This window comes from Wickerhamomyces ciferrii, contig 00097 (genome assembly GCF_000313485.1).
Source record: "Wickerhamomyces ciferrii WGS project CAIF00000000 data, strain NRRL Y-1031 F-60-10, contig 00097, whole genome shotgun sequence".
NCBI classification, from domain to species: Eukaryota; Fungi; Ascomycota; class Saccharomycetes; order Phaffomycetales; family Wickerhamomycetaceae; genus Hansenula; species Hansenula ciferrii.
In genome coordinates, this window is record NW_011887643.1 from 111,130 (window position 1) to 137,705 (window position 26,576).

Here is a 26,576-nt window from a genome sequence, read left to right on the forward strand (position 1 = left end):
TGTTAGTTTATTAGATGTTTGTGTTGAAGTGTAAGTTTTTTCCTGTGGCTTTCAAAGTAATTTTAGTATTTTTCATGTGTCATATCTAAGCTGGATCTAAGCTGGGACCTGATGATGATAAACACTAAACACTAAAGCACTAAACACCGTGGAGAATTAAGATATTAATCGTTTATTTGTTTTGATTGATTCGCTCCCTTTGATGTTTATAATCTTGTTACTTTGTTGAAAATATTTACTTTGACTCCAGAAACTCATGGAACCTCACCTAGTACATAATTAACACGTTCTACATCCATGATCACTTTCAATACAAAGGTCAAAGGTAAATGACCAAGAATATATAAAGAACGATACCTTTCAATTGAACAATTACAAGTATCACTTGTTGTTTCCCATTGATTCCCTTCTAATCCCTGTCCACATCTCTCACGTTGTTGCTGTTCTGTTCTGTCTAGATCTTGATTGTTGGGAGTTGAGTTCAACGTTTCCTGGTTGGGCTAGAATTCAAATTCAACTTTGACAGATAAATTCAAACCAAAACAATTAATCAACAACACATCACCGCGGCTATTTAAACAACGGATAATCTCAATTGCAAGGATACCCATACTGCTGATACCATTTCAATCAAGTCTGCTACTGAACTATCAAAAGACATGCTATTGAGACCTCTGCTCACAGAAACAGCAATCATTAGGGCGGTAAAGCTACCCCAGGTATCAACAATTCATCAATTTAAACATCATCAAACAACTACAAGATCTTTCTCATTCATCAAGAAGAAACATTGTCCTGGAATGACTAAACGAACCCGTGAAGTATCTACAAATGATTCTCCATCATCATCATCATCACCAAAATTACCAGAAGAATCAAAACCAAAACTCCCCAAATCTGATATTCCAAGTTTAAAACCACGTTGGTTCTATGCTACAGATAATCCAATATCAATGCCAAAAGAATATCGTTATGTTCAAAAAGATGAAGCTAAAAAATTTGCAGCATTTACAGAATTTGATTCTGATAGAATTGAAAAACAATTTCAATTATTAAATAAACATAATGGTGATAATGAAACTTTAACAAAAAATGATAAATTCAAAATACCCGTTAATGAGGATTATCTTTTTGAAGTTGATCTTGTATCAAGGAAAATGTACCCCGTTTATTGGGATGGTGCTATTTATGAAGTTCGTCGTGGTGTTTGGTTTGATGCTGATGGTCACCCACTAAGAGAATCACTAAGTGATGAATTAGAAAGAGGTTATGCTAAATTTAAACCTTATTATAAGAAAGTTCCTGAAAAAAATCGTACAATTGACCCTAAAGACACGGAAAATAATAATATATCAGTTAAAAATGAAGATGGTGAAAGAGATATTCATGAATTACATGGTTTTAAAGAAGGGAAATTAGTTGTTTATAGTGAAGATAAAACTGCTTATATCTTAAATGAATTATATGGTGGGAAATTACAAATTGGTTATTTAAAAGGTTTACAAAATGGTCCTGCTTTAGGTGCAAATAGAGTTATTAGAGGATTTCAAGAATTTTCATCAAAAAATTCTAAAGATGAAAAATCATCATCCTTAAGTCTTTCAAATATGTTTGAATTAGAATTATCTCAAATGTTTGGTGAAAAGACTAAAACTTCCACTGATAAATCTGATTCTGATAATACTAAACAAGCTATGGAAATTGAAATAAAAGAAGATTATAATATTGATCAAGAAGATGGTACAACTGATAAAGGTAGAGAAATTGATCATTTAATTTTTTGTGTTCATGGAATTGGTCAATCATTAGGTACAAGGTTCCAAGGTGTTAATTTTATTCATACTATAAATATTTTACGTAAAAATATTAAAAAAGTTTATGAAGAAAATAAAGATTTTCAAAAATTATTAAATAATGATAAAAATTGTCGTATTCAAGTTTTACCAATTTCTTGGAGACATAAGATTGATTTCTCAACACATGAACCATTTGAAGATAGAGATGATCAGGGAAATTATAGATTACCAACATTAAATGATATTACAATGGAAGAAATGAAACCTTTAAGAAATTTATTAGGTTCAGTTATTTTGGATGTCTTGTTATATTATGAACCATTATATTTTAATCAAATCTTGGATGAAGTTACTAAAGAAGCAAATCAAATATATCATACTTTTAAAAAGAGAAATCCTTCATTTAATGGTAAAATTAGTATAATTGGTCATTCTTTAGGTTCGGCAATTTCATTTGATATTTTATCACAACAACCAAAAAGTTTAATCCCAAAAGATCATAAAGATCGTACTTCAAAGCATTTAGATTTTAAAGTTGATAATTATTTTGCACTTGGTTCACCAATTGGTGTTTTCAATTTATTAAAAAGAAAAAACATCGGTTCAGTTGAATTACATGAAAATTCAAATGAAAAAATTTCAGTACCAAGATGTGAAAATTTTTATAATGTTTTCCATCCTTGTGATCCAGTTGGTTATAGAGTTGAACCATTAATTTCTCCAGAATTTAAAAAATTTCAACCTGAATCAATTCCATTCTTAATTGAAAATTTTAATAAACAATTATCATCATTTGCTGAATTAAGTGAAAATTTAAGTAATAAATTTATTGGAACAGCTGCAGATGCTTGGTCAAATGTTACTGCAAATGTTGGTAGTAAACATGTTGAAAAAATGTTAAAAACAGCATCAGAATCAGCAACTCCAGATATTTTGAAAGATGATGATCATAATTTAAAATTGAAAAAAATTAAATTAACTGATGAACAATTATCAAAATTATCAAGTTTAAACTATAATGGTAGAGTTGATTATGAATTAAAACAAGGTTATTTTGATGTTAGTATAATTTCTTCAATTAGTGCTCATATAAGTTATTTTGAAGATGAAAATGTTGCAGGTTTTATATTGAAGGAAATTTTAGCAAAACATGAAAGGGTTAAGGAAAAAAGTGCAAAAATATTAGTGGAAAAGGGTAAAAATAAAAACAAGGATCAATAATATAGACAAATTATATAGAATACAATACAATAGATACGGATAAAATAATGTACTCCATATTAAATCATCTAATCATGTAATTTTTTTACTATACAAATACCTATAGAAGATCATCTAAAGATTGTTCTGAATCTTTTTTAATCAAATCTAACATACCATCTGGTAAGATTGGTTTCCCATCTTTATTTAAAACATAACGGAATGGCATTTCAGTTGCTTCCATTTTATTAAATCTAAATTCTGGATAATCAATAAATTTAATTTCTTCAAATGGTGTTTTATTCTGTATAATTAATTGTGTAGTTCTTATAGCAGTATCTGTTGTCATTTGTTTATAACCTAATCTTCTACCAACGAAACCATATTTTTTTCTTAATTCACCAGTTCTATCTCTTGGTGGATGATCACCTAAGATACCACCAAATACAAAATAATCAAATTTATTAGAATCTTCAACAACTAAATCAGTTTCAGCAGATGGATCTAATAAACAAACTCTTTCTTTAACAATAGGTAATGATTCAGTACCAATGTCAGTAACTTCTTTTGTAGTCCATTGTAATCCAAGATCTTTTAATTGTTGTGGAATATCAGCATCTGTAGTTCCTGATGGTAATGAAGTTAAGATTAAATTTTCTTTACCTAATTCTTTAATGATGGTTGAATATTCTAAAATAACCCAGTCTGTGAAACCAGCTTCCATGTGTTCAATAACGTACTTCATTTTAGGATTATATTTTATTAATATAGATAGATAGCAAAAGTTTTCGTTGAAGAGATTAAAAGCTTTATAGTTTTGATATAATTTTTTTCCTGCTCGGGCTCATCTCTACAACAATTACGTAAGTGCAGTGACATAAAAATATAGTCAATACTAGAACATCAACAAATTAATCTAGTATAAGTCAAGAAATTAATATAGATATAAGATCGTTGAATTTAATACTGTTTTGGACATATGACAATACACCATGGCTCTTTCCCTGTTTGATTTCGATGCGTATTAATCATTGGTTACACGATCAAGAAATAGGTATGTGGAATCGAAACGTTTGATATATACCAACTCTTTATCCACATTGGCTCTTCGAAGCCTATTATCATTCTCGAAATATACAATCATGTTTCATTGTGTTGGTTTATTCTTGAATATTTGCCCTATGAAAACAAGGTTCCTCCTACAATATATCAAAATTAGTCTAAAACATAATCATGAATGTGTATATAATTTTTGTCATATCAGGTATAGTAAATTTTGAATTAATGATTTTATCTCTCACAATTCTATTGTGATTGTTTCTTTAAATTTTAAAAGTATGTTTTTCGTATGAATTAATGTGAATATATAATATATATATGATAACCAAGTCTATTTCTTTGCTTCAGCATCTTGTTCTTTTAAAAAGTCACTTGAAAAAGGTTAGTAACTAAGACTTGATAATAACACCAAATTATAAACTTAAATACTCACTTTACTAATTTTTCAACATCTAAATCATCTTCTTTATTTGCAACTGGAGCTGGAGCTGGAGCTGGAGTAGCAGCTTTTTCAGATTTTGGTAAATAACCTGGTAAAGTAGCACCAACACCTGCTAAAGTTAAGGTTGAGATAGCAACCTGATTCAAAATTGTTAGTATATCACTTCAGTTTATCATTAAACTCATTCAATTGATCAAAATATTTAAGATTTTTTCCAATATACCATAATAATAAATACCCTTAAACAATCCACTTCACAACACGATACAATTCCATCAATTGAAGTCCAATTTTCACAGCACTTACCCAGTGAGAAGCAACTTGTTTACCAAAGATAGTGTAATATGAAACCATTGTGTTATTCTATTATGTTTCTCGTGTAATTGAACTCACAATCATTGACACACTCTTGTTGAATCCCATATAAATTCACCCTATTACCGTTCCAAAGTCGAGCCCGCGAATTTAAGATTATGTAATCCCGTTAGCATTACCCGGCTTTTCGAAAATGCCAATCGACACTGTGAAAATTGACATGAAGAATCGGAATCGGAAATCGGATTTGTGGTTACGGGCCCCTGTTTCTTTTATACTGTCTGCTTAGATTATTCTCGAATTTTTTTGGAAAAATTGGTGCTTTTGATATAAAGATGCTGAATCACCTCCAGATTTACTTTTAGATCTTTGACTTTTTGAATCATCTACATCAGATAAACATACACATACAAATACAAAAATGGTGAGTATTACAAGATTTCAATTGATAATGGAGGGGTGATACATACTGGTAGAATTCTCGGGAATCAATCAATATTATATCCTCTCCCTTAATATGTTTCTATATTATTGTTCATACTAACATGTGCTTAGTCAAACCTTTTAAAATCAGCTAAATCAATTGTCCCTTTATTAGACCGTGTCTTAGTTCAACGTGTTAAAGCTGAAGCTAAAACTGCTTCAGGTATTTTATTACCAGAAAAAAATGTTGAAAAATTAAACCAAGCTAAAGTTTTAGCTGTCGGTCCAGGTTTCACCGATCCAAATGGTCAAAAAGTTGTTCCAAGTGTTGCTGAAGGTGATTTTGTTTTAATTCCTCCATTTGGTGGTTCTCCAATTAAAGTTGGTGAAGATGAATTTATCTTATTCAGAGATTCAGAAATCTTAGCTAAAATTAGAGAAGAAGCTAATTAAATTTAACTAACCATATTAATTAATAATCTACATGTAAATAGCACTCAGATAACTATTTTTTAATAAATTTATATATGAGAACATGAATTCATGAGTATAAACACAATAAAAGAGGAGATCATTGTCTTTTAATCTTTGCTTCTCTCCAGTAGTTTTCAACTGAAAATCTTGATAAGTAATCAATTGCAGTTTGTTCATCATCTGCATGATATTGTGACCATTTCTTAAAATGTAAATCTCTTAATTGACCTTCCCATAATAATTCACATTTGTTTTGTGATAAATTATAATCTATACCTTCCACTGTAACATCATCTGTCCATTTTATTCTATTTAATACTAATTTTTTATAAAATTTGATATTTTTTTCACTTCCCTCCACAATGATTAAATTAAATTGATTATTATATAACATAGTCCCCACAAGATTTAATTGTTTAGCATTTGTATCCAATTTAAATCTATGAGATGGATGTACAAGCTGATCAATAATGAAAACTGCAGTGTGGAAACCTTTTGATAAATCTTTTTCATACTTAATTTGTTCTTTTTCATGTCTTTGTTCCTTAGTTAATTTTCTTTCTTCATTTGTAGCTATATGTTGTAATCTTCTTTCTTCAACTTCTTTACGAACTCTTTTTTCCACTGCAGTTGGATCTTTTATAGCTTCATTTGTTAAGGCACTCATTAGATTACTCAATTTGACTTTTGGCGGTGGTGCTGGTTCTAATCCTAATTTTATACGGTCTTGTTGTTCTTTATACCTTTCACTTCTATCATTTCTTCGTATTCTCTTCATTTCCTTCTTTGTTAAATACATTGGTTTGGATGGAGGTAAATGACGTTCCCATGGTGCATTTAAAGGAACTGGATGTTGTATATATGGTGAAATGGCTTCATAATTTATCTTATTATAATCACCTTCAATAAGTAATGGAATATCCCACCATTCAACTTGTGGAGGTTTTTCAATTTTATATTTATCTTCACCAAGAGCTAGATCAGGTTCTAAACCAGCTTTCTTTGTACTTGCTTCAATCTTTTTCTTTAATTCAGCTAATCTTTGTTCCTTTCTAACTTCATTTGCCTGTTGAATATATTTACCTGATTCATTAAATTTCAATTCACGTTTTCTCCTAGAAGTATCAAGATCAGCAAGATAAGGATTCACTTTATAACCTCTTTTGTTAACTTTATTGATATTAGGATTATCTACTGGCTTCACTGGAACATCTTCTTTTCCTTGTAAAAGTGGATGTAATTCAACATTTAAACCACGACCTTTTTCAACATTATTTGATGGTTCATCTTTTTTGACTTTAGCTTGAGATTGAGCTTTAGCTATAGCAATTCTTTCACTTAATGATAACTTTGCAGGCTTCTCGGGTTTTGGATGTGAGGCAGTAGTAGTTTCTGGTTTTGAAGTGGGACTTGTTGTTTGAGTGTTTCTTTGTTCTCTTAACTGTGCAATTCTTTCTTTTGCTCTTCTTATAGCTTCAGATTTGGGACTATCTTCACGATCATTCTTCTGCTTCTTCGCATTATCTTCTTCTTCATTGATATAGGTTGAAAGTGGTCTTTTAGGTGGCATCTTCAACGGACCAAGTTGTGTTGACTATAGGAAATATTTATATCGCATCAAAATAATTTTGTATGCTTATACTTTTTTCAAAATTAACGCCGCTACAAATAACAGCTCCAAGTTCGCGCTATACCAATACAATACAACAATACAAAATCAAAGAAAGACTATTATTGATGATAAGTCCATTGAGTGAATATCTTGCAGGTCAGATCACATACTCTAACTATGATTCACCTATCGATGCATGATCACTGTACTGGGTCTATATCTGTCAAATGATAGCTACTTCAACATCAAATACACATTACAATATCTTATTTATAAATCTTTAATATACAATGATTAATTAAGTCTTTTTTTTTTCTTTCTTGTTCATGCTAGACCAAAACCTTCATGACCTTCTGTAATTGCCAGTAACAACGAACCTCTCAAAGTTTCATATGAGTCGTATGCAGGAAGATCAATTTGATTGAAACAAGTATGAGATGATGGAAGACGTTCAGTTGAACCAAAATCTTTATGGATACTGAATTTTGAATTATCACCAGACCCACCAAGCTCTTTAAACCCATTCAATGGAACTTTACTGGTACCAGTAGCAAATTGAAGTAGCTTAGCACGTTCTTCGGCATCAAATGAGCGAACAGCTCTCCAGAAGTAAGAAATTTCTTTAGAAGATGGTGAATAATTAACATAAGTTGTGTTGTTTTTCCAATCATCAACATCAATATCTGGTAATCCAGAAATCAATAACTCTAATTCTTGCTCATCAAAAATGGAAATCAATTCTTTTGGAATGATTTCGTGGAAACCTTGTAAGAAATTATCCATTTGTTCTTGAACACTCTTTTGAAGTCTATATTCAACCACCAAACGAACATAGTCTTGTTTATTTTCTTCTGTAACAGGAATATCTCTACCACCTGGGATCAAATCAACAGTTTGAACAGCACCATAGTCATCAGTTTCAACAGCAAATGTTTCAATGATGATGTCAGTAATATCATTATTCAACATCCACATCAATGAGTTAAAATACTCCAAGTCAATGGTTTCTAAATCTTTCAACGAAACAATACGTCCCAATATACTTTTGTAAACATCCCTACTGAAATGACAGTCCAAGAAACAATTATCATAAATAGCTTTACCAATAATACGACCGATGAATTTGAAGAATGACAAATGTTCTGGATTGACCCATGAGGTACGATTTGGATGGAATGTTGTTTTATCAGAAGCAACTGGTAAAAACAACGCATAATCAGCATTGAACATTTGACGTGATAAGACTTGGAACCATTCTCTTGTAACACCACCTGCATCAACACCTGCTTCACCTTTGAAACTGATATCCAATTTAGCATTACGGAACTCGTCCTTAGATTTGAAAAACAAAGCTCTATATGAATCTAAGAACACTTGGTCTCGACGAATAGAAACAGCTAATGTTTGCTTTTCATTCTCATTTGAATGTAACTTTCTATCAAAGTAGTTCTTCTTGTTGTCAAACTCCAAAACTCTTGGGTTTCTCACCAACATAGAAAATGGACCACTCATTAACTTAGGATTAGACCTGACCATTTGATTCAAGATTTTCTTATGTGTGTCAGTGAATGAAAAGAATAAACTTTCTATTGGTTCATTTGCGAAATCACATTTCTTGTTCTCATACTTGATAGCATCCTTAGCTTGAAGCTCCTTCACTTTGCTATGTTTACAAACCACCATCAAAGCTTCAATCAATGGTAATAAAGCAGTAGCTGTATGCGTTATATTTTTATTTTCCTCCAATAAGTATAAGCAATCACTCAAAGCACCCCATAGTGGACCCAATGCTAGCTTCTTGTATAAATCTGTCAATTCCTTAAGATTTGTATCGTTCTCCTCTAATTTTCCAAAGAGATAATCCAAAGCTGTTAAAACTCTTAGAAGTTTTGATTGGTCAGAACTTGAGGATGTGAATTTTGACATAAGTTCGGCATCCAAATCATTAACTGTGTATGCTTTGAGTTCATCAACAAGTGCAGAAATGTTTGAAATAATAACTCTACCAAGCTTTGATGCATAATCTGAAAGCTCTGAAGCAAAGATATTATGACTGGAATCAACAACCAATAAGTTTTGCATTGCGCTTAAAGTTTGTTGAAATGTTCTACTGGAACAATCATCCGATGTTAAAATAGTAACCACATTACTGAAACTTGAATCTGCAACGCTTGGAAGATCAATGTTCTTCTTTTGCTTTTCATTATTTTCATCAGAAGATTTGGCCTTTTCATTTTGGGCCTTTTTGAGGGCATTCAATGGACGTGTAGTAATTTGGATTATTCTTGATAACAAATCCATCAAAACAGATTTCTCTTTGACCAGACTTCTATCTAAGAGACTCAAAAGGGAGTTCAATGGATATTTTGAATGTTTTCCTAATAACTCTTTTTTAAATTTAGCAGACAAAGACTTTTTAGCCAAAATGATCGGTTCATGCTCACTCAAAAAATAATATCTTAAATGAGGATCTGATTCCAAGAGGTACTGTAAAGCCTCAAGAACTTGACCAGAAACAATAAATGGTGTAGCCCTAATTGGGAAATGGTTCAATGCTGTATTACCCTTTGCTTGTGGTGTGTTTGGGGTTCTTGGTGTTGAAGGTTTTGCACTTGAACCCGTATTCAAGTTGATTGTTGTATTCTTTGCTCTTGAGCATATTTGATGGAAAGTCTTTTCTAAAGATTGTTGATCATTGATACCATCTTGTAAAATAGCAATAAGGTAACCTAAAACTTCAGCACGACTCTGTTTATTAATACAAATTTTACCCAAAAGATCATACAAAGATCTTCTACCTTGAAATGATTGTGGAACAAAAACAAAACGAATTAAAGACGCAATACCAAATCTGTCAACAAGCGGCGTGAAGAAAGTCTTTTGCTTTCCTGTACGTGCTGCAGGCTCATCAGTTCTTTCTGTAGTTTCACCTGTAGCCTCTTGTGCTCGATTAGCATTTGCATTAAGACTCTCCATTACAGGTGCCACTCTTGCATTTATGGCTTCATGTGCCAAAATTTCCTCACGGATAGCATCAGGTAACGCTTCAAGGAAGTCTTGGTCAATCTCACGAGATCCAGTTCCTAAATCAGTAGCTTGTGCACGGCGTTCTCTGACATGCTGGGTGAAAACTTCCTCTCTCATATCATCTGGTAATGCTTCGAAAAATTCAGGATCGATATCTGTGCCAGCAATGTCAACTTGGCGATCCCCTATCATCACATAAATAGGTTCACGTTCTTCATTGTGAGCATCTTGAACTTCCATTTCATCATCTTCTGCAGCTGCTCTAGAAGCTCTGCGTTCAGCTTCTTCTTCTTTTCTTTTAGTCTCCTCTTCTTCCTTTTTCTTTTTCAACTCTTCTTCTTCTTTCTTTCTGCGTTCATCTTCCTCTGCTTTCTTCTTATGAAATAGTTGTTCACTTGGATCAAAAATTCTGTTGATAATAGAAGGAATAACTCTCAAAGATTGAGGTGATTTACCGAAGAACAAAGTGTTTAATTCATTCCATCTTTCTTTAGTCGACTTCAAGGTCATCTCAGACTCAGAAGATCTATTGAGTACACCACCAGGATGTAGCACTCTGCGTAGACTTTCACGGTTCAACAAGCTTTCAAACTGACCAAGATCTGGCATTCCACGCATTTGTTGTGATGTGAGGTTTGCGGTGGCTCTCTGAATACTTTCACGTATAGATGCAGGATCTAAGCTTCCAAGGTCTTGAGCATTAATAACAACCCTTGCAGGGCGAATATTATGATCATGTGGACGTGCTGATCTTCTGTGAGTTCTTGGATTTGAAAGAAGAGCACTGAAAGGATCTAAATCATTTTCATCACTGTCAAGGTCTGACTCGTTGCTATCATCATCATCTGCATCTAAAAATAACCCAAGATTACCATTACCCTCGTGTAAATGATTACCTGAAGGGGAACTACTTCCTAAGTCAACACCATCTTCATCATCACCTACCATCTCGTCAAGTTCTGACTCCAAATCAGATTGCTCAGCAAGAACGTCAATAAATCTACCGGCTGAATTTCTATGTGCTCTTGGCTCTTCTGATTCATCATCTGATACACCAGAATGATCGTAATCAGCAATTAACTCCACATCAGAACCATCTTCCATATGCTCATCATCATCTGAGTAGCCACTTTCTGAGCCAGATCCTGAATCTTCGCTTTCTGACATATCATCTTCCATTTCAAAGTCTTCAAACCCATGTTCATTGATCTCGTCAGCATCTTCAACTTCGGCGACTTCCTCACCGTCAGAATCGATCAATTCCTCGTCATTATCTTCATCCTCTTCATCATCATCCTCACTATAAACAATCTCTAAGGATCTATCTGGATCATCCTCATCAAAATCGTCATCATAATCACTCATATCCTCTTCGGAATCAATCTCATCAACGTCATACATTCCTAATGTAGAATTTCTGAATAAATCTGGTGTTTCCTCTTTGAAATCATTTTCATCTTCTTCTAGTTCTTCTTCATCAGCACCTGTGTTTGGAAGATATTCTTTGAATAAATCTTGGAACTTTGATTTGGCACTAGATATAACTTGTAGTGATGTGACTATTGAATCTAGAACAAAATAGTACTCCGGATAATTGACATCAATTTCAGTTAAAACACCTGTCAATGCTTGTGGTATGCTTGCATCAATCATGCTCTTGGCCATATGAAATCCATCAAACTCAACAGTACCTTCCTCCACTAGTTTTTCTCTTGAAGTAGAAAGTAACGAAGGAATTATTTTATTAACAGAGATAAGTTTTTTATATCTAACATTCATTGTTTGAGATGAAAGAGTGACGTCTTTAACAACCTTCAATATGGAATCAACAGTGAACTTTCTTATGAAAGTCATATCAGGATCAACCTTTTTTGCATCTGCCTTCAAGTCACTTTGATCAATACTAGAAATGAATGCAACGATAGCCTTTGATGCCAATTCAGAAACTGCCCTTTTTCTAATGTCTTCAGGCTTAGTCAAATCTGTAACAGAACCTTGAATCAACTGGTGGAGGAAAAAGTTTAAAGATGTTGAGCGTGGTTTGAATATATCATTATCTGCTTCTGTTTGGAACAATTGCTTCTTGGAAAATGTCAAAAACTCTAATTTCGATTGTTTATATGAAGCCAACAACTCAACAATAACCTTCAACAAATATAACATATATCTGCAGTTCTCATTCTTGTTTACGTCCACTTTAGGAGCCTTAGGCATTTCATTCTTTTCCTTTTCTTTTCTTTGTTCTTCAAGCTCTTTTTCAGATAAAGGTGGCTCTGTTGTCCAATCTTTTTTTGCTGTTGTCATTAATTCTGTCAATAATAAATGAACAATACCGGTTTGGTCATCTAATGTTGTTGACTTTTCATTTACATCCTTATTACCAGTAACAGCATCGACCATTGGAACGTCCTCTTCTTTTTCTTGGTGATAGCGAACATTTAAATTTCTCAATGGTATACTAAAGTCATTGAATCTGGTGTTTTTGGATAGTTCATCGATGTAAAGTTCTGGGAAACGTAAAATCACACCAGCATGATCTTTAACCAATGAGACAAGATCTCTAATCTTTTCTTTACTATTATCTGAACGACTCTTGGAAGTGAACTGTCTGTTGATTTCCCTTTGAATAAGAGATAAAATAACGTCTTTAGTCTCATAGCAGCTTCTGACAAGTAAAGAGAATGCTAATTCAAGTGAATATGGTTTCTCATCCTCCGAATACTTGCTTTTTGAAATGACTTTGACAATTAACTGGATGAGATTTGATTTTAAAATTTCTTTAGATCTTTCAGGGTTTCTTGAGAAGATAAGTAGCGCCCTTGTTACAGCTAGTGCACTTTTGAATTTTGTCAAATCCTTTACACTTATTAAAATTTTGAACAAATCATCTCTCAGCGTAGGCTCAAGTTCAAATGTGATTTGAGGAGGCTTTGGAAGAGCAAATGCAATATCTTTATCAACTTTCTCATAATCAGGCAGTAATGTCACAGTAATTATTCTATGTAGAGCAAAGATGGCCTCAGAAAACCAATCACAATCAGCAAACTCAGGTTTCAGTGACTCAATAATGAAGCTTGCGAAATTTTTCATAGTTGATGAAGCACCAAAATAAACTGTATCGTTTTCTAGTAATAGACCAAATAATTTAAGCATTGATGATAATTCTTGTGAATTTTCATTTTTGATTTCAAATGAATAGATGTAATCAAGTACAGTACGTAATATGTTTGCTTCAAAATTTACAACGTTATGTTTTGATGAGCCCAAAAATGAAGACAATAAAAATTCAGAAACACTTTGTACCGTCTCTGGATAAACTTGAGCAATCAACAAAAATTGATCTAGCAAATAGTCGCTCTTTGATTGACGAGCCTCTTCAAGATCTGTTAATGTATGTTTATCAGCATATTGAGGCAAAACCAACACTGGTGTAGGTCTATTATATTTCAACTCCTTGGATTTTTCAACGGCAGTTTTCCATTCATCAGGAGATCCTAAGCCTTCGGGTAAGTTCTCTTCTTCTAAAACTGTTAAGTCACCACCATGTTGATTAACAATTCTAAGTGAAACTTCCTCTGATAACCCAAGAGATTGAAGATATTCCACTCTATTATGAGAATCTTTAGCTTGCTTCCAATCCAATTTATACAACGAACCATCTGTATAGTTTAAGTTTTTTTCACCAGCAGTACTGTATAGCTGCTTTCCTAATTTGATCAATCCAGAAACAACTGATGGTGGTAATTTCACTCCTTCATCGATAGAGGCAAACTGGTCTTCATCCAAGATACCAGAAAGTGCACCAAATCCGAGTAATTTTGATTGTGTCAAAAATGATACAGATAAATTATGTACTGGTAAATTAACTGCACCTTGTAAATCACCTTCATAGTATAATGGTCCATTGCTAACAGAGGTCAATAATTCAAAATTGGTTATCAAGTTGAAAAGATCCAAAATATGAGTAACAATTTCCAAAACAATACTTTCAGAAGTATCTATTGTATGTTTGGCTTCTGTGAGTTCTTTGATTTGGGTTTCAGTTAAATTCCCTAATTGAGGCCAAATATGTAATAGAATGTCACGTTGTCTTATGAACCCTTCATTTTGCATAAAAGTGATGGCAGGGAGTGTTAAAATCTTTCCAGAGCTTGCATCCATTAAAGCATATGATATGGTATCTATCAAAACCAACTGATAGGATGCTGTCAAGCTAGTATCTAATACCAAGTAGTCACTCAAGATTTTAGTAACTGTTGTTGTAACCAAAACACTAAATCCTCTATACGAATCCACTGTAGTCTCTTGTCTTCCTGAATTTGTCAGGCTTAAAAGCGTATTGAATATAACAGCAATGGATCCATGAATTCTGTTACCCAAAAATCTTACCTGAAGTGTATTTTTAAACTTTGCACTTGTTTTGTTGAATACAGGTTGTGGTTTCTCCTTACCAGCCACTATACGTAGAGGTGGAATTCCTTCGTCAGCAATATTTGGAATAGTTTCTTTGGATGTAATTTCAGGTAAAGTTGAGCGAATAACCTCTTCTTCGTATGTAACACGCTTCAAAAGTTGTCCTAGCAATTCTAACAATTCCAATCCTTCTTTATCACTAAAAAATCTTGCCAATTGGCCAACCCTAGTTGGAGAAAGTGTAGTTTGGTTGCAATAAACGTCAACAAATGCAAATAAAATATTGTTAACAGAAATCATTCTGTTGAGAAGATCATCAGATTTTTCAGCATTTCCATCATAAACTTGGAACAAAGATTTTGATTCATTGGAAGCGATGTAGTCTTTAAAAGACGAAACTTGTTTATGAATTTCACTAATAAGGATTCTAGGAGCATATTCCCTTCTTTCATCATCAAAGTACTTCAATATACCATTGACTGGGTACATACTGTTGGAATAAACGTAGTCATATGATGAGTTTGGAAGTGTGAGCAATGGCAACCAGTCTTCGAAAGGTAATTTATCCATTATAGTGATCCAAGCATTACTGTATTGAATCAGATTTCCAATGAAAACCATAGCATTTTCAACAATATAAGCTTCATCTAAAGTTTCCCAAGCATCAATTTGATTTGAACCTTCTTCGTTGTCAACAACCTCGTCCTCTTTGGAATGATAAAAAGATCCAGCTTCTGATTTGTAAATCTTTGGAGTTGGTAAATGGCTCTTGGCAAATCCTGGTAGTTTCTTGATAAGTTCTGCAACTTCATTAATGATAATAGGTTTCAAGTCAGGATAATGTCTCGCTAATTCATCAATTGTAGAGCCGAAGTAATCAGATGCATCATCCACGACCAAAGCTTTAGCGTAATCATTATTATCGAAAATTTTGAATAATTTATGAATCAAATTACTTTCTTTGACTCTTTGTAAACCTTCAGTATTCAAAGCAATGGCACCAATAACATTAGGTAATGCGGTTATAAGTTCTGATGATTTACCAAAGTATTTTTCAAAATTATCAACAATCAAATCAATTGTGTTAGCTTCTTTCAATATACCATATGAAGTTGGTTCATTATGGATAATGGCAGAGATTGTATTGATGGCCAAAGTCAACAAAGTATATCCAAAAACGTTGGTGTTTTGTAAAATGTTATTTAAATGGCCTAATAATGGGGAGTCAAAGAGGTTTCTTACTCTATCACCACTCTCTGATTGAATCAAACTATGTGCAAATTTCAAAAAAGACCTTATCAAATTTGCTTGTTTAAAACTGATTGAATAATGCACAGCTGTGATTTTTGGAGGACCACCACCGTATCCTGGATTGTTTAAAGCAAATTCAATTTCATAACCAATAATACCAATCAAGGTATTGAACCCATTGAGTTCCCTGAAAAGTGTCACATAATCTGATGATGTTGAGATAACAGTATTTAATAAATGAGTAGCACCAGCAACTGTTTTCTTGTAGTCAGTTTCCAAATGTAAAAATTCAGTGAGTGTTTGAATCAACCCAGCAGATACCAAAGTTGCACCTAATGATTTTACTTCTGCCAAGTTTGAAATAACTGTCAAATAATAAGTGTTAAAATCTTCATCGATATTTGTATCTTTATTTTTAATCTGCTTAATGATGTATCTGACGTTTTGTAATAAAAGACCATGGGAAATACTACCACCATAACTTTTTAGAATCTCAGTTGACCAAGTCTTCAATGACGAAATGCAGTCTAATGAAATAACAGCAGCCATTCTAATTTCTAATGGGACTGGATTTTGTAAGTTGGTTAATTCAATAGCAGACTGTAATAAGTTTGGATCAGCTTCAAAGATTCTTGATGTAACTTCAAATTCACTATTAACAGAAACTAATAATGAAATAGCCAAAAGTTTGATGATAACTAAATCTTGACGTAACTTTATATTTTCATATGAGTTTGTGTTGAATGACTTGGTCATAATTGCTTTAAGGGCAAATTTATACCATGTTTTACTTGGTAATCTTTCAACACCTTTATCAAAGATTTGCTCCAATGATAACTTGCGAATTTCAGACTCTGGTAAATAGTATACAGCGGCACCACCTCCGTTCTTTTGATCTTTATCTGAACCTTTTTGCTGTTGTTGTTTCTTCCCTTTAGTAGGTGAGATTTGTTGTTGTTGTTGATTTCTAACCTTCTTAACTGATGGTGAGTTCTGAACTGGAGATGGTTCTGTATGGACAGACTCTTTGTATTCAGTTTCTGGAAAATAGGTATGTTCAATGTTTCTCCATTTCTTTGGAACCACTGCAGTCTCCTTGATGAAATCAATCAATGAACGATTCTCTTCATTAGTTGTACTTGTTGCGACGGTTGAAGCTGGTAAAAGTAAAGCCAAAGGATAAACTCTATCTGAAACTTTTCTAGTAGCAACAAATCCTCTTCTCATTGATTTAATTGAATACTTCTTACCTAAAATGACAAAACATCTCAAAACAGCTTTAATGACTGGAATAGTTGGTGATTGTAAAAGGTCATAAAGTCTGTGTGAACTTGAATAAGCAGATTTATGTGAAGAGTTATCTAATAACATGTAAGTGAAGTCAAGAATTGATACGACCAATTCAGTATCTTTATTATCCATAACAACTAGCTTAGCTTGTTCTTCCCCTAATTTGTATTTATTGACGACTGATTCTAAAATGGAATCAAATTTGTTCAAGATATCAATCCAAGTTAACAATGTACCTTTTGATGTATCCCAAGTCAAATTAGCACGCAAAACCTTCGGTAGTTCATCATTTGAAGCGTCTTTGATTGATTTGATGATGCTTTCCAAAGGTTTGGAAATGTCTTGAATGGATTTCTCCTGTCTTTTAGTGATCAACATATTTTCATATAATGTACCTAACACAAGATCAAAAATTCCTCAGCAAACCAAGCAACACCTAATCTAATCTAAAACTTTAAGAAGCACAAAAGGTAATAGTTTAAATAAAGGAATAGGTTATTTGGATCAGTTCAAATGTTTTAATAATAAATAATTGAGTTAAAGTATGTGTTGGTATTGAATCAATACGTAACGATGGCAAAAGTTATTCTGTTAGCTCCTTCAAACACTATTTAACAAGAAATGAAGCGCTTTCAATGAAAACAGAAAATTCACAGTTATTCTTAATGATTTCTCTGAATATGGAGAGTATCTTGTGATTAAACTAGTGATAATGCAATCGTGAACTCTTTTGATGTCAATTGTTTGATTTGTATTAGCTTTTTGCTGTTGCTCTACTATAGCATTACTAAATTCCTATATAAAAAATATTAAGCATATTTTCAGGGTTAAAATCTGCGAGGTGGTCCGAGCAACATCACCATTTGCCGGTACATACTTAACTGATCTTTCTAATGAATTTTTATTGTTATATACAAATTAAATGCTTTGAAGGGGCTATATATAAGGTGATACTATTGTAATTCTATGTGCTCTTTGTCATCCATGTATTTTTGTAAAACTTTTGGGATGGAAACCCTGTTTGTGGAAGGATCATAGAAATTTTCAATTATTGCGACAATAACTCTTGGAACAGCTAAAGCAGTACCGTTCAAAGTATGGACAAACAAGTTTTTCTTCAATTCTTTGTTTTTGTATTTTGTATGTGTTCTTCTTGACTGATAATCTGTACAGTTTGATGTGGATGTCAACTCACCCCAATTACCTCTTCCTGGCATCCATGCTTCGATATCATACTTTTTGATAGCTGGGGCTCCAAGATCATTAGCTGGCATACTCAATACTCTAGCAGAAAGACCTAATGAATGAATCAACTCTTCTTGAAACTCTCTCAGTTTTTCAAGTTCAGCTTCTGATTGTTTATCTGTAGCCCAAACAAACAACTCGACTTTAGTAAATTCATGAACACGATACAAACCTTTTGTATCTTTACCTCTAGCACCTGCCTCAGCTCTATAACTTCGACTCACACCAGCAACTCTATCAGGTAATTCTTCTTCTTTGTAGACTTTTTCAATGGCTAAACCAGCTAATGGGATCTCAGCAGTACCTGTTAATACCAAATTATCATGTTTCAATTCATAAGTTTGAACTTCGCCGTTTTGATCTCTTGGTTTGAATCCACATGCATTTGAAACTTCTGTTCTAACAATGGATGGAGGAGTGACCATTTTATAACCTTTTTTTCTGGCAAGACTCAATGAATACTGGACTAATGCTTGTTCTAATAATGCACCATCACCAATCAAATAATACCATGAAGCACCACTAACATTTGAGGCAGCTTTCAGGTTCAGTATCCCTAAATCCTGTGCTATTTTGCTATGTTCTAAAGCTTCTATTTGGTCATACTTTTCTTTAGGATTAAGGTATTTGATTAATTCTTGTTCATCTTTGACTGATTCATGAATTTTATTTGGGAAATTTTCCATTAATGAGTATAATGTTAGCTCTTCTGATTTGATTTTCTCATTTGTTTCCTTTTCAAGTTTCTTCAACATTGATTGTATTTTTAACTGCTCTTCATATTTAGAAGTTCCAATTTCGTTCTTGGTTCTTAACTCTTTCAAAGCCACTTGAGAAATATTCTTTTCAGCTTGTAGCTTTTTTAACTGATTGGTTAATTCTTTGACTTTTACATAATAATCTTTTGTTTTTTTAATTTCTTGTAGAGTATTTTCTGGTAATTCTCTTCTTTGTGAACTTTCAATATATTGATCGAGATTCTCACTTATACCTTTAAGATCATAGGCTGGTTTCTTCAAAATCACAGAATTTGCAATTTTGACTTCAGAGTTGGTGTTAGATGAACTCCACCTCAGTAGGTTCCTTCTTTCAATTCTAGGAATCAATCTTCTTCCGAGCATTGTCGACACTGTAATAAGATATACAAGATCTAATACTCAAGTATGGAGTTGCACCTATATATTCCAAAATTTTAGGGCATCGTAATATTTTAAATTTTCGCGGGTGAACTTTCCAATACCCTAGTACTCCAAAACCAAAGCGCAATACAGCTTTCATTAATCGTACAAATTACAGTATATCTACAATGTTATGCTTCAAAGAAACTCATTAGAACTTTTAAATTGTATTATGATGATTTTTTTTTTCTATTTCACACGAAACAAAACTCAACTTAGAAGTTTAATTTAGTGAAGAACCATTTGTTTTTACCAGATTGGTATTTTTCTTCGAAAGCTTTTTTAACAACTTTTTTAGCTTCTTCACGTTGGGATGGTTCATCGAAAGTTTCAGTGGTGATGGCTGATTTGAATTCTTCAACATCAACAGTGTAACGAGTTGGTAATAAATGGTTGTAGTTAACGGTTTTGATAAATGGTTTAACTTTTGAAGCTTTAGCAGCTTTTTTAGCACCAGCTCTTTTTGAGACTTTGGTTGGGTATCTTTCAACACCAGCAACTAAAGCGTGACCGAATTTGTGAGCTTTTGAACCTTCATCGTGAGCTTTGACGATAACGACTTTTTTACCAGCGTAACGACCACGGACAACAATGGCTAATATTTTGTTAGTATAGAGTTCTGATAAACTTCACCATTCTCCAATCCTATAGCTATGATTATTTAATTCCTATTACTGTATCTTCATGATTGTTTGTTGATTTACCATATTATAAATACTTTTACTAGTCACAACCTAGATCTACAACAAAATTTTCCAAACTTGGTCTCTCTTTTCCCTTAGTAGACTCTCTTGGTTCATGAGTATTAAACATTGCACATTACAATCATTACTTTTGAGTTGTTGTGATTTGACTGTCTCCATAGGTTCTTTTAATAAATTTTTCATTATGATGGTGAAAAAAAATTATCTTCAATATAACATTCTGCCCTTCAAACATCACACTTTGCTTATGGATTTGGGAATATGGGTGTTCAATAGTGATACCTGGCTTCTACTTACCAACTTTACCAGATTTAATGAATTTAGCCATCTTTACTTGTTGAGTTTTGTATACTTCTTTCAAACACTAGCACCAAACAGCTATACCTTTAACACTAGTGAAAAATATCAAAAGTGCGTCGAAAAATTTAACCATTCTGAGTTTTTCGCTGGTGTTCAGATTTACGCATGAAAAATTTCAGTCAAGTGTGACCCGACCGCTTGAGAATTTCCGAGGTTTAAAATTTCTTTCACGTGATTATTATGGTCGGTTTTCGTGAACCTTCGCGAATTTGTTTGTTTACGTTTCGAATCGTTTTATTTACATTTCAGAAAAATCATCAACAAATGCAAAATAAGTCAAGGAAAACTACAGATTTATAACACAGCGTCAAGTGCTAGGATAACTTAAAACGGTATACTTTCTGTTGAATGATATAAAGCTCAATATAGAAGTACAAGCCACATCGTGAAAATGACTGATAAGATTGAAATTGATAACTCAGAAAACCAAGATCCAAACTTGACTCCACCACCTCGCTCACCAACCAAGTCCTTGAATGGTTCTCCAACTAGCAAGAGTATGTGGGATAGTGGTGATCCTCGCAGAAATCCTCCGCCATTACCAGCATCACCTCAAATGATAAGGATAACAGGTAACAAGAACAAGAATAATCTGAGTCCAAACTCCGTTGGTAAATTACAATTTGCAACAATCCCAGATAATACAGAGATTGAACATCAGTTGGAAAGAATAATCAATGGTCAAAGTAATTTGAGAAGTCTTGTTGTTGGTGTTGATACTTCGGTGAAGCAAACACAATTAGACCTAGAAAGCTTAGTTGAAAGATCTTCAAATAATAATACGCATTTAAAAGATTTGGTACAAAATGTCAAGTCCACATTACCAGTTGTTGGAGAGAAGAGTAATAATAATGATAAAGTAGAAAAATTGGTTTCTGATGCTTTAGAATCTATTCAGGCTCAACATAAAAAACATTTGGAACATAATGGTGGTATAATAGAAAAACTTGATCATTTGAAGCTGAAACTTGAAGATGACTCACAGTCGAAAAATGAAGAATTCACCAAAGAATTACATACCAACATAGATGCTTTAACCAAGACTTTAGAATTAATCAAATCATATCAATCAGACCAACTAAAGATTGTTCAAGGCTTAGAATCGAGACTTGAACGCGGCCCAGATGTTAATAAATTAAATCTATCGATTGATAGTTTAAAGGATACATTGATTGATTCAGTTAATAAAATTGAGACAAGGATTCAAGAAAGTCCAGTCGCTGAACTTGTGAAAGAAGGCGCTCAAAGAACTGATGACTTATCCAAAGAGTTAAAAGACTTGAAGTTCCCATCCATGGATCAGTTAGAAAAGGATGTTAAAGATTTGAAATCTGATAATAGCAAAATAGTTGATTCATTACAAGAGAAAATTGAAGAAATAAATAAACTTCATTCAGTTAAGTTTGCTGAGATTCAAGAGTCACAAAAGTCATTAAATATCGACACCACACAGTTCAAAGAATTTGAATATTCTATAATAAAGAAATTGACAGATAATAGCACACAATCATTTGAGAAGTTATTGGAACAAATTCAAAGCACGCATGACCAAATGTCTACAAATTATAAAGGTATCGATACATCAACTTCCTTCTTAAAAGAAGCTTTCCAGAAATCACTTGAAAATTATGATACCAAACACAATGAGTTGAAGCAACATTTTGAATCCAAATCTTTATCAGAGAAAGAATCTCAAATACAAGAAAATCAAAAATTACAACTAGAGTTAAAAGATAAAGAAATTTCAGAGTTGATATCAAAACTTGAAACTGAAAAATCCAAAAATGAAACCCAAAGTGAGTTATTGGACCTGACAAAACAGAAAGTCAAAGTTGAAACTCAATTAGAAGCATTGAATAAAGCTTATATTCAAAGATTTAATGAGTTCAAAGAATTAACTTCTGATTATGAAGAGTTCCAATCCAAATTATCAAATTTAAATCTGAATAAAATTAAAAACATATACGGTGCTGCTGCTATAACGAAATTGGCCAATGAGCAACCTTCACCGTCAAAAGCAAATAGTCCACGTAAGAATCCATTATCAACTAGAGTCATGAGTACAAATTCATATTTAAATACTAACGAAGGGAACTTGACACCAAGATCCAAAAAGAAGTACGAATTTGATACACTTGACCAATTTGAAGAAAAAGAAAACTTATAAACTGCACTTGATCCAATGTTTGCTTACCATTTTAATGATTTAATGAGTTTAATAAATATTATTTGTTTGTATTAAATCTAATTGTAAATTTGTTGTTAATAATTGACGTTAATGTTCGCGAATATAACACTTTATGTCCTACGGAATTTTTTTGGTCTTGATTTTGAATTTTTTAGGTAAATAAAAAAAATCACAATACTACACTTGATAAAGCAAAAATTGCCCCCCTTAGAATTAAGCCAAATATATTGACTAGAATTGATTTTAAAAGTTGGATTTTTCTGACATATTATTTTGTTATATGCTTTAGATTTGAATCTTAAGAAATGGCTGAATCAACAAAGAATTTAAGACCATATTATGATTCAGAAACCTTCCATGCTGGAGGTCCTGCAATTTATAGACCAGGAATTGGTGTTGTTGATGAACATGGGAATACTATTGCTTCCAAAATCGTCAGTTCTTCCAATTTGAAAAGATCAATCAATAATTCATTGGGTATAGGAAGTGTCTCTAAAGGGTTTAGTGGGAATGGTAAATCATCAATGAAGAATCTAATACGGATAAATCAATATAATGAAAATATTAAAAAAAATATGTATTCAGATTTAGAATTTTCAGAATATTTTGAATTACAAAATGTTAGTGAATTAATCAAATCTTTAATAAATTCATTGATTAAAAGTTATTTAAGATGTTTAATTGCTCAACCTTTTGAAGTTGCTAGATTATTATTACAAATTGGTGATATACAAACAACGGGTTCTCAAAGCGTTAATTCACAATCCAATGGAACTAAGAAAAACTTTAATACTACAAATAATAATGATAATAACGAAGCTGATGATGATGATGACGATGATGATGATGATGAACATGATGATGAAGTTTATTATTTCCGTTCTAAACATGAAGATGATGAACCAGAACCATCAAGAAGAACAAGAACAATTAAACGTAAAGTGGAAACATCTCCAATAAGAAGTCAAAAAACACCATCACCAATACCTTTACGTAAAAAAAATCCAAATCATATCACACCAGTTTCATTAAATACTGTTGATGTTATGTCAAGTTTATTATCAAAAGAAGGAACAAGAGGATTATGGAGAGCAACTAATGCAACTTTTATATTCAATGCATTATCATCAACTTTAGAAGCATGGATTACAGGATTTATTTCACCTTTTTTACAAATTCCTGATCCATTTTTCGTTGATGTTGCCCATTCACCAGAACCTACTACAACCTTAGCATTATCAATTACAGCTTCAATTTTAACAGGTTTATTACTAGCACCATTAGATTTGATCAAGACTAAACTGATTGTTTCTTCAATTAATAATAATGAAAGAAGTATTAGAAATTCTATCAGGGATTTAAAATATTTCACATGTCCAATTTCTTTAATTATACCAAATATTTTGAATACTTTAGCAAATACAATTTTTAAGAAATTTACACCATATTTAATTGTTGTTAAATTTGGTATTGATTCATATGCTTCACCAGTTTTAAATAGTACAATTGGTGTTGTTTCATCTGTTTTAGAGTTATTTGTTAGATTACCAATTGAAACATTATATAGAAGAGCTCAAGTTGCATTTTTATTGAAAAAATCAGAAGATGGTAATACATTAAAGATTAGAAATGAAGACCAATTAATTGTTGGATTTGGTGGTTATTCAGGTCTTTTCAAAACATTATTTGATATTTATCATCATCCAGGTCCAAATGGTGGTATTGAAGCATTATTTAGAGGTTGGAGAGTTGGTTTATTAAACCTTTTTGGAAGTTTAGGATTAAATTTCTTACAACAAAATTATGATGATCAAAGTTTTAAAGAAGAGAAGTTTTAAAAGATTATAACGTTCATTAATTGATTTATTTTGAATTTGCTTTTAATTTGTTTTTGGAGTTTAACTATTATATATATATATATAATTTATAATACAAGATGATTTAATTTGATTGAAAATCTATAGCACATTTAATTGATTGTTCCTATATATGAAAAAAAGATTGATCATGAATCATTAGTTTTATTTTTACTTTGTTCTATTAAATATTCACCAAGAACTTTCAATGGATCTTCAGGTCTATTAATTGTTAGTAACGTTCCCCCAAACAGTTAAAATTCACTCTATAACATACCTTTCAGTTGAAATTTTACGAACACCTTGTAATAAAGTTGGTGTAACATGTTCATTTAACCATTGTCTTACTGGTGCACCACCAACTATATCTGAAACTTTTTGATCATTAGGTACTTGGAATTGAAGTACTTGAGGTACAGGTGTATTTCTTGATGAGATTTCCTCACTTTTTATCTGTGGTGATTGTGTATTTGATTTAGGTTGAGGAACTGATATTTGAGGAATTTGATCTTGTTGTTGTAATTCTTGATTTTGAGATTTTTCATTCTGTATTGGAGCTGGACCTGGTGTTGGTGTTTGTTCGATTGGTGCAGAAACTGTTGATTCTCTACTAGCCCTATCCTCTACTGGAGCATCCTTGACCTCGATATCACCGCTTGTACTCATCTTTCCCTAGTAAAATATGTCTATTCTTCACAAAAATGTTTATGTCAAAATTATTGTTTACTTTATCAAATTATAAACTATAAAAGCGCGAAAAGTCAAAAAAAAATCGCGAATTGTTATTTTTAAAACTCCACGAAATTCAATTTTAAAGGGAATTTCAACAACAAAGAAGAAAACAAAATTACTAAGAAAGGGTAGTTCAAGCTAGTAAAACAGGTCTATTTCAATATAAATACATTCTTTTCAAGATCATAATAATTATATTACCAAATTCAATCCACTTCTCAACTATAAATATATAAATATGGATCCATTCGTTGAAGTACTTGAAGATGCTCAACATCAAATTACAAATTTAGAAGAATTTCTAAAAAAAATTACAATAGTGAATGAAAATAATAGATCAGATTTCAATAATAATATAAGTGAACTTGAAGAAACTATATCAGATTTAAAAGAATCTATTCAATCAAGTAAAGAAGATCCAGAATTTTTCCAAATTAGCAATACAGAAATAAATAAAAGAGAATCAATTGTTAAAAAATTAGAAGATTCAATACAACAATTACAATTACAATGGTCAAGTAAAAATGGGAATAGTAATAATCCTTTTATAAGGTATGATGAAACAGATGAAAACGGGAAATCAGGTGAAGCAAATGGTGTTGTTGATGAAGATTATAATAAATTTAGTCAATTACAACAAGAAGAAATGATGAGAGAACAAGATGATCAATTAGATGGTGTATATACCACAATGCAAAACATTAACTTACAAGCTAGAACCATGGGTGAAGAATTAGAAGATCAGGCATATATTATTGATGAAGTTGATTCTGAATTGGATAGAGTTGGAGGTAAATTAGGACGTGGAATGAGACAAGTTGAACACGTTATAAGAAAGAATCAAGAAAGAGCTGGTGATTGTTGTATTGGTGTTCTCATTGTAGCATTGATTGTGCTTCTGGTGCTAGTGATTGTCGTGTGATATATAAATGTATGAAATGTATGAACTTTAGAGAAATAAATAGTAATTTAATAGTAATTTAAATAATATAGGTATACTGCTTTGTAATC

General features: G+C 32.2%; 11 protein-coding genes across 11 annotated transcripts; 5 read left to right on the forward strand and 6 right to left on the reverse strand.

Annotated features, from left to right (window-relative positions):
- Window positions 1-659: 659 nt before the first annotated feature.
- On the forward strand, window positions 660-3,017 carry DDL1 (putative carboxylic ester hydrolase; the record flags this gene model as incomplete). The annotated part of the gene is made up of 1 exon (XM_011275914.1): window positions 660-3,017. One exon carries the CDS (start codon window positions 660-662, stop codon window positions 3,015-3,017), a length of 2,358 nt encoding a protein of 785 aa, XP_011274216.1.
- A 100-nt stretch (window positions 3,018-3,117) lies between these two features.
- SFM1 (protein-arginine N-methyltransferase SFM1) lies at window positions 3,118-3,741 on the reverse strand (the record flags this gene model as incomplete). Its single annotated transcript, XM_011275915.1, has 1 exon — window positions 3,118-3,741. The coding sequence occupies one exon, from the start codon at window positions 3,739-3,741 to the stop codon at window positions 3,118-3,120; it is 624 nt and encodes a 207-aa protein (XP_011274217.1).
- A 1,492-nt stretch (window positions 3,742-5,233) lies between these two features.
- Window positions 5,234-5,688, forward strand: HSP10 (Hsp10p; the record flags this gene model as incomplete). The annotated part of the gene is made up of 2 exons (XM_011275916.1): window positions 5,234-5,240; window positions 5,387-5,688. 2 exons carry the CDS (start codon window positions 5,234-5,236, stop codon window positions 5,686-5,688), a joined length of 309 nt encoding a protein of 102 aa, XP_011274218.1.
- Window positions 5,689-5,806: 118 nt separating this feature from the next.
- On the reverse strand, window positions 5,807-7,279 carry PRP3 (U4/U6-U5 snRNP complex subunit PRP3; the record flags this gene model as incomplete). The annotated part of the gene is made up of 1 exon (XM_011275917.1): window positions 5,807-7,279. One exon carries the CDS (start codon window positions 7,277-7,279, stop codon window positions 5,807-5,809), a length of 1,473 nt encoding a protein of 490 aa, XP_011274219.1.
- A 366-nt stretch (window positions 7,280-7,645) lies between these two features.
- Window positions 7,646-17,680, reverse strand: TOM1 (E3 ubiquitin-protein ligase TOM1; the record flags this gene model as incomplete). The annotated part of the gene is made up of 1 exon (XM_011275918.1): window positions 7,646-17,680. One exon carries the CDS (start codon window positions 17,678-17,680, stop codon window positions 7,646-7,648), a length of 10,035 nt encoding a protein of 3,344 aa, XP_011274220.1.
- Window positions 17,681-18,255: 575 nt separating this feature from the next.
- On the reverse strand, window positions 18,256-19,668 carry DIA4 (putative serine--tRNA ligase DIA4; the record flags this gene model as incomplete). The annotated part of the gene is made up of 1 exon (XM_011275919.1): window positions 18,256-19,668. One exon carries the CDS (start codon window positions 19,666-19,668, stop codon window positions 18,256-18,258), a length of 1,413 nt encoding a protein of 470 aa, XP_011274221.1.
- Window positions 19,669-19,940: 272 nt separating this feature from the next.
- BN7_3528 (60S ribosomal protein eL27) lies at window positions 19,941-20,757 on the reverse strand (the record flags this gene model as incomplete). The annotated part of the gene is made up of 2 exons (XM_011275920.1): window positions 19,941-20,344; window positions 20,727-20,757. The coding sequence occupies 2 exons, from the start codon at window positions 20,755-20,757 to the stop codon at window positions 19,941-19,943; spliced, it is 435 nt and encodes a 144-aa protein (XP_011274222.1).
- Window positions 20,758-21,180: 423 nt separating this feature from the next.
- Window positions 21,181-22,956, forward strand: BN7_3529 (Laminin subunit beta-4; the record flags this gene model as incomplete). Its single annotated transcript, XM_011275921.1, has 1 exon — window positions 21,181-22,956. One exon carries the CDS (start codon window positions 21,181-21,183, stop codon window positions 22,954-22,956), a length of 1,776 nt encoding a protein of 591 aa, XP_011274223.1.
- A 326-nt stretch (window positions 22,957-23,282) lies between these two features.
- UGO1 (mitofusin complex protein UGO1) lies at window positions 23,283-24,815 on the forward strand (the record flags this gene model as incomplete). Its single annotated transcript, XM_011275922.1, has 1 exon — window positions 23,283-24,815. The coding sequence occupies one exon, from the start codon at window positions 23,283-23,285 to the stop codon at window positions 24,813-24,815; it is 1,533 nt and encodes a 510-aa protein (XP_011274224.1).
- A 279-nt stretch (window positions 24,816-25,094) lies between these two features.
- Window positions 25,095-25,499, reverse strand: SDC1 (Sdc1p; the record flags this gene model as incomplete). Its single annotated transcript, XM_011275923.1, has 1 exon — window positions 25,095-25,499. The coding sequence occupies one exon, from the start codon at window positions 25,497-25,499 to the stop codon at window positions 25,095-25,097; it is 405 nt and encodes a 134-aa protein (XP_011274225.1).
- A 304-nt stretch (window positions 25,500-25,803) lies between these two features.
- Window positions 25,804-26,487, forward strand: TLG1 (Tlg1p; the record flags this gene model as incomplete). Its single annotated transcript, XM_011275924.1, has 1 exon — window positions 25,804-26,487. One exon carries the CDS (start codon window positions 25,804-25,806, stop codon window positions 26,485-26,487), a length of 684 nt encoding a protein of 227 aa, XP_011274226.1.
- Window positions 26,488-26,576: the final 89 nt, after the last annotated feature.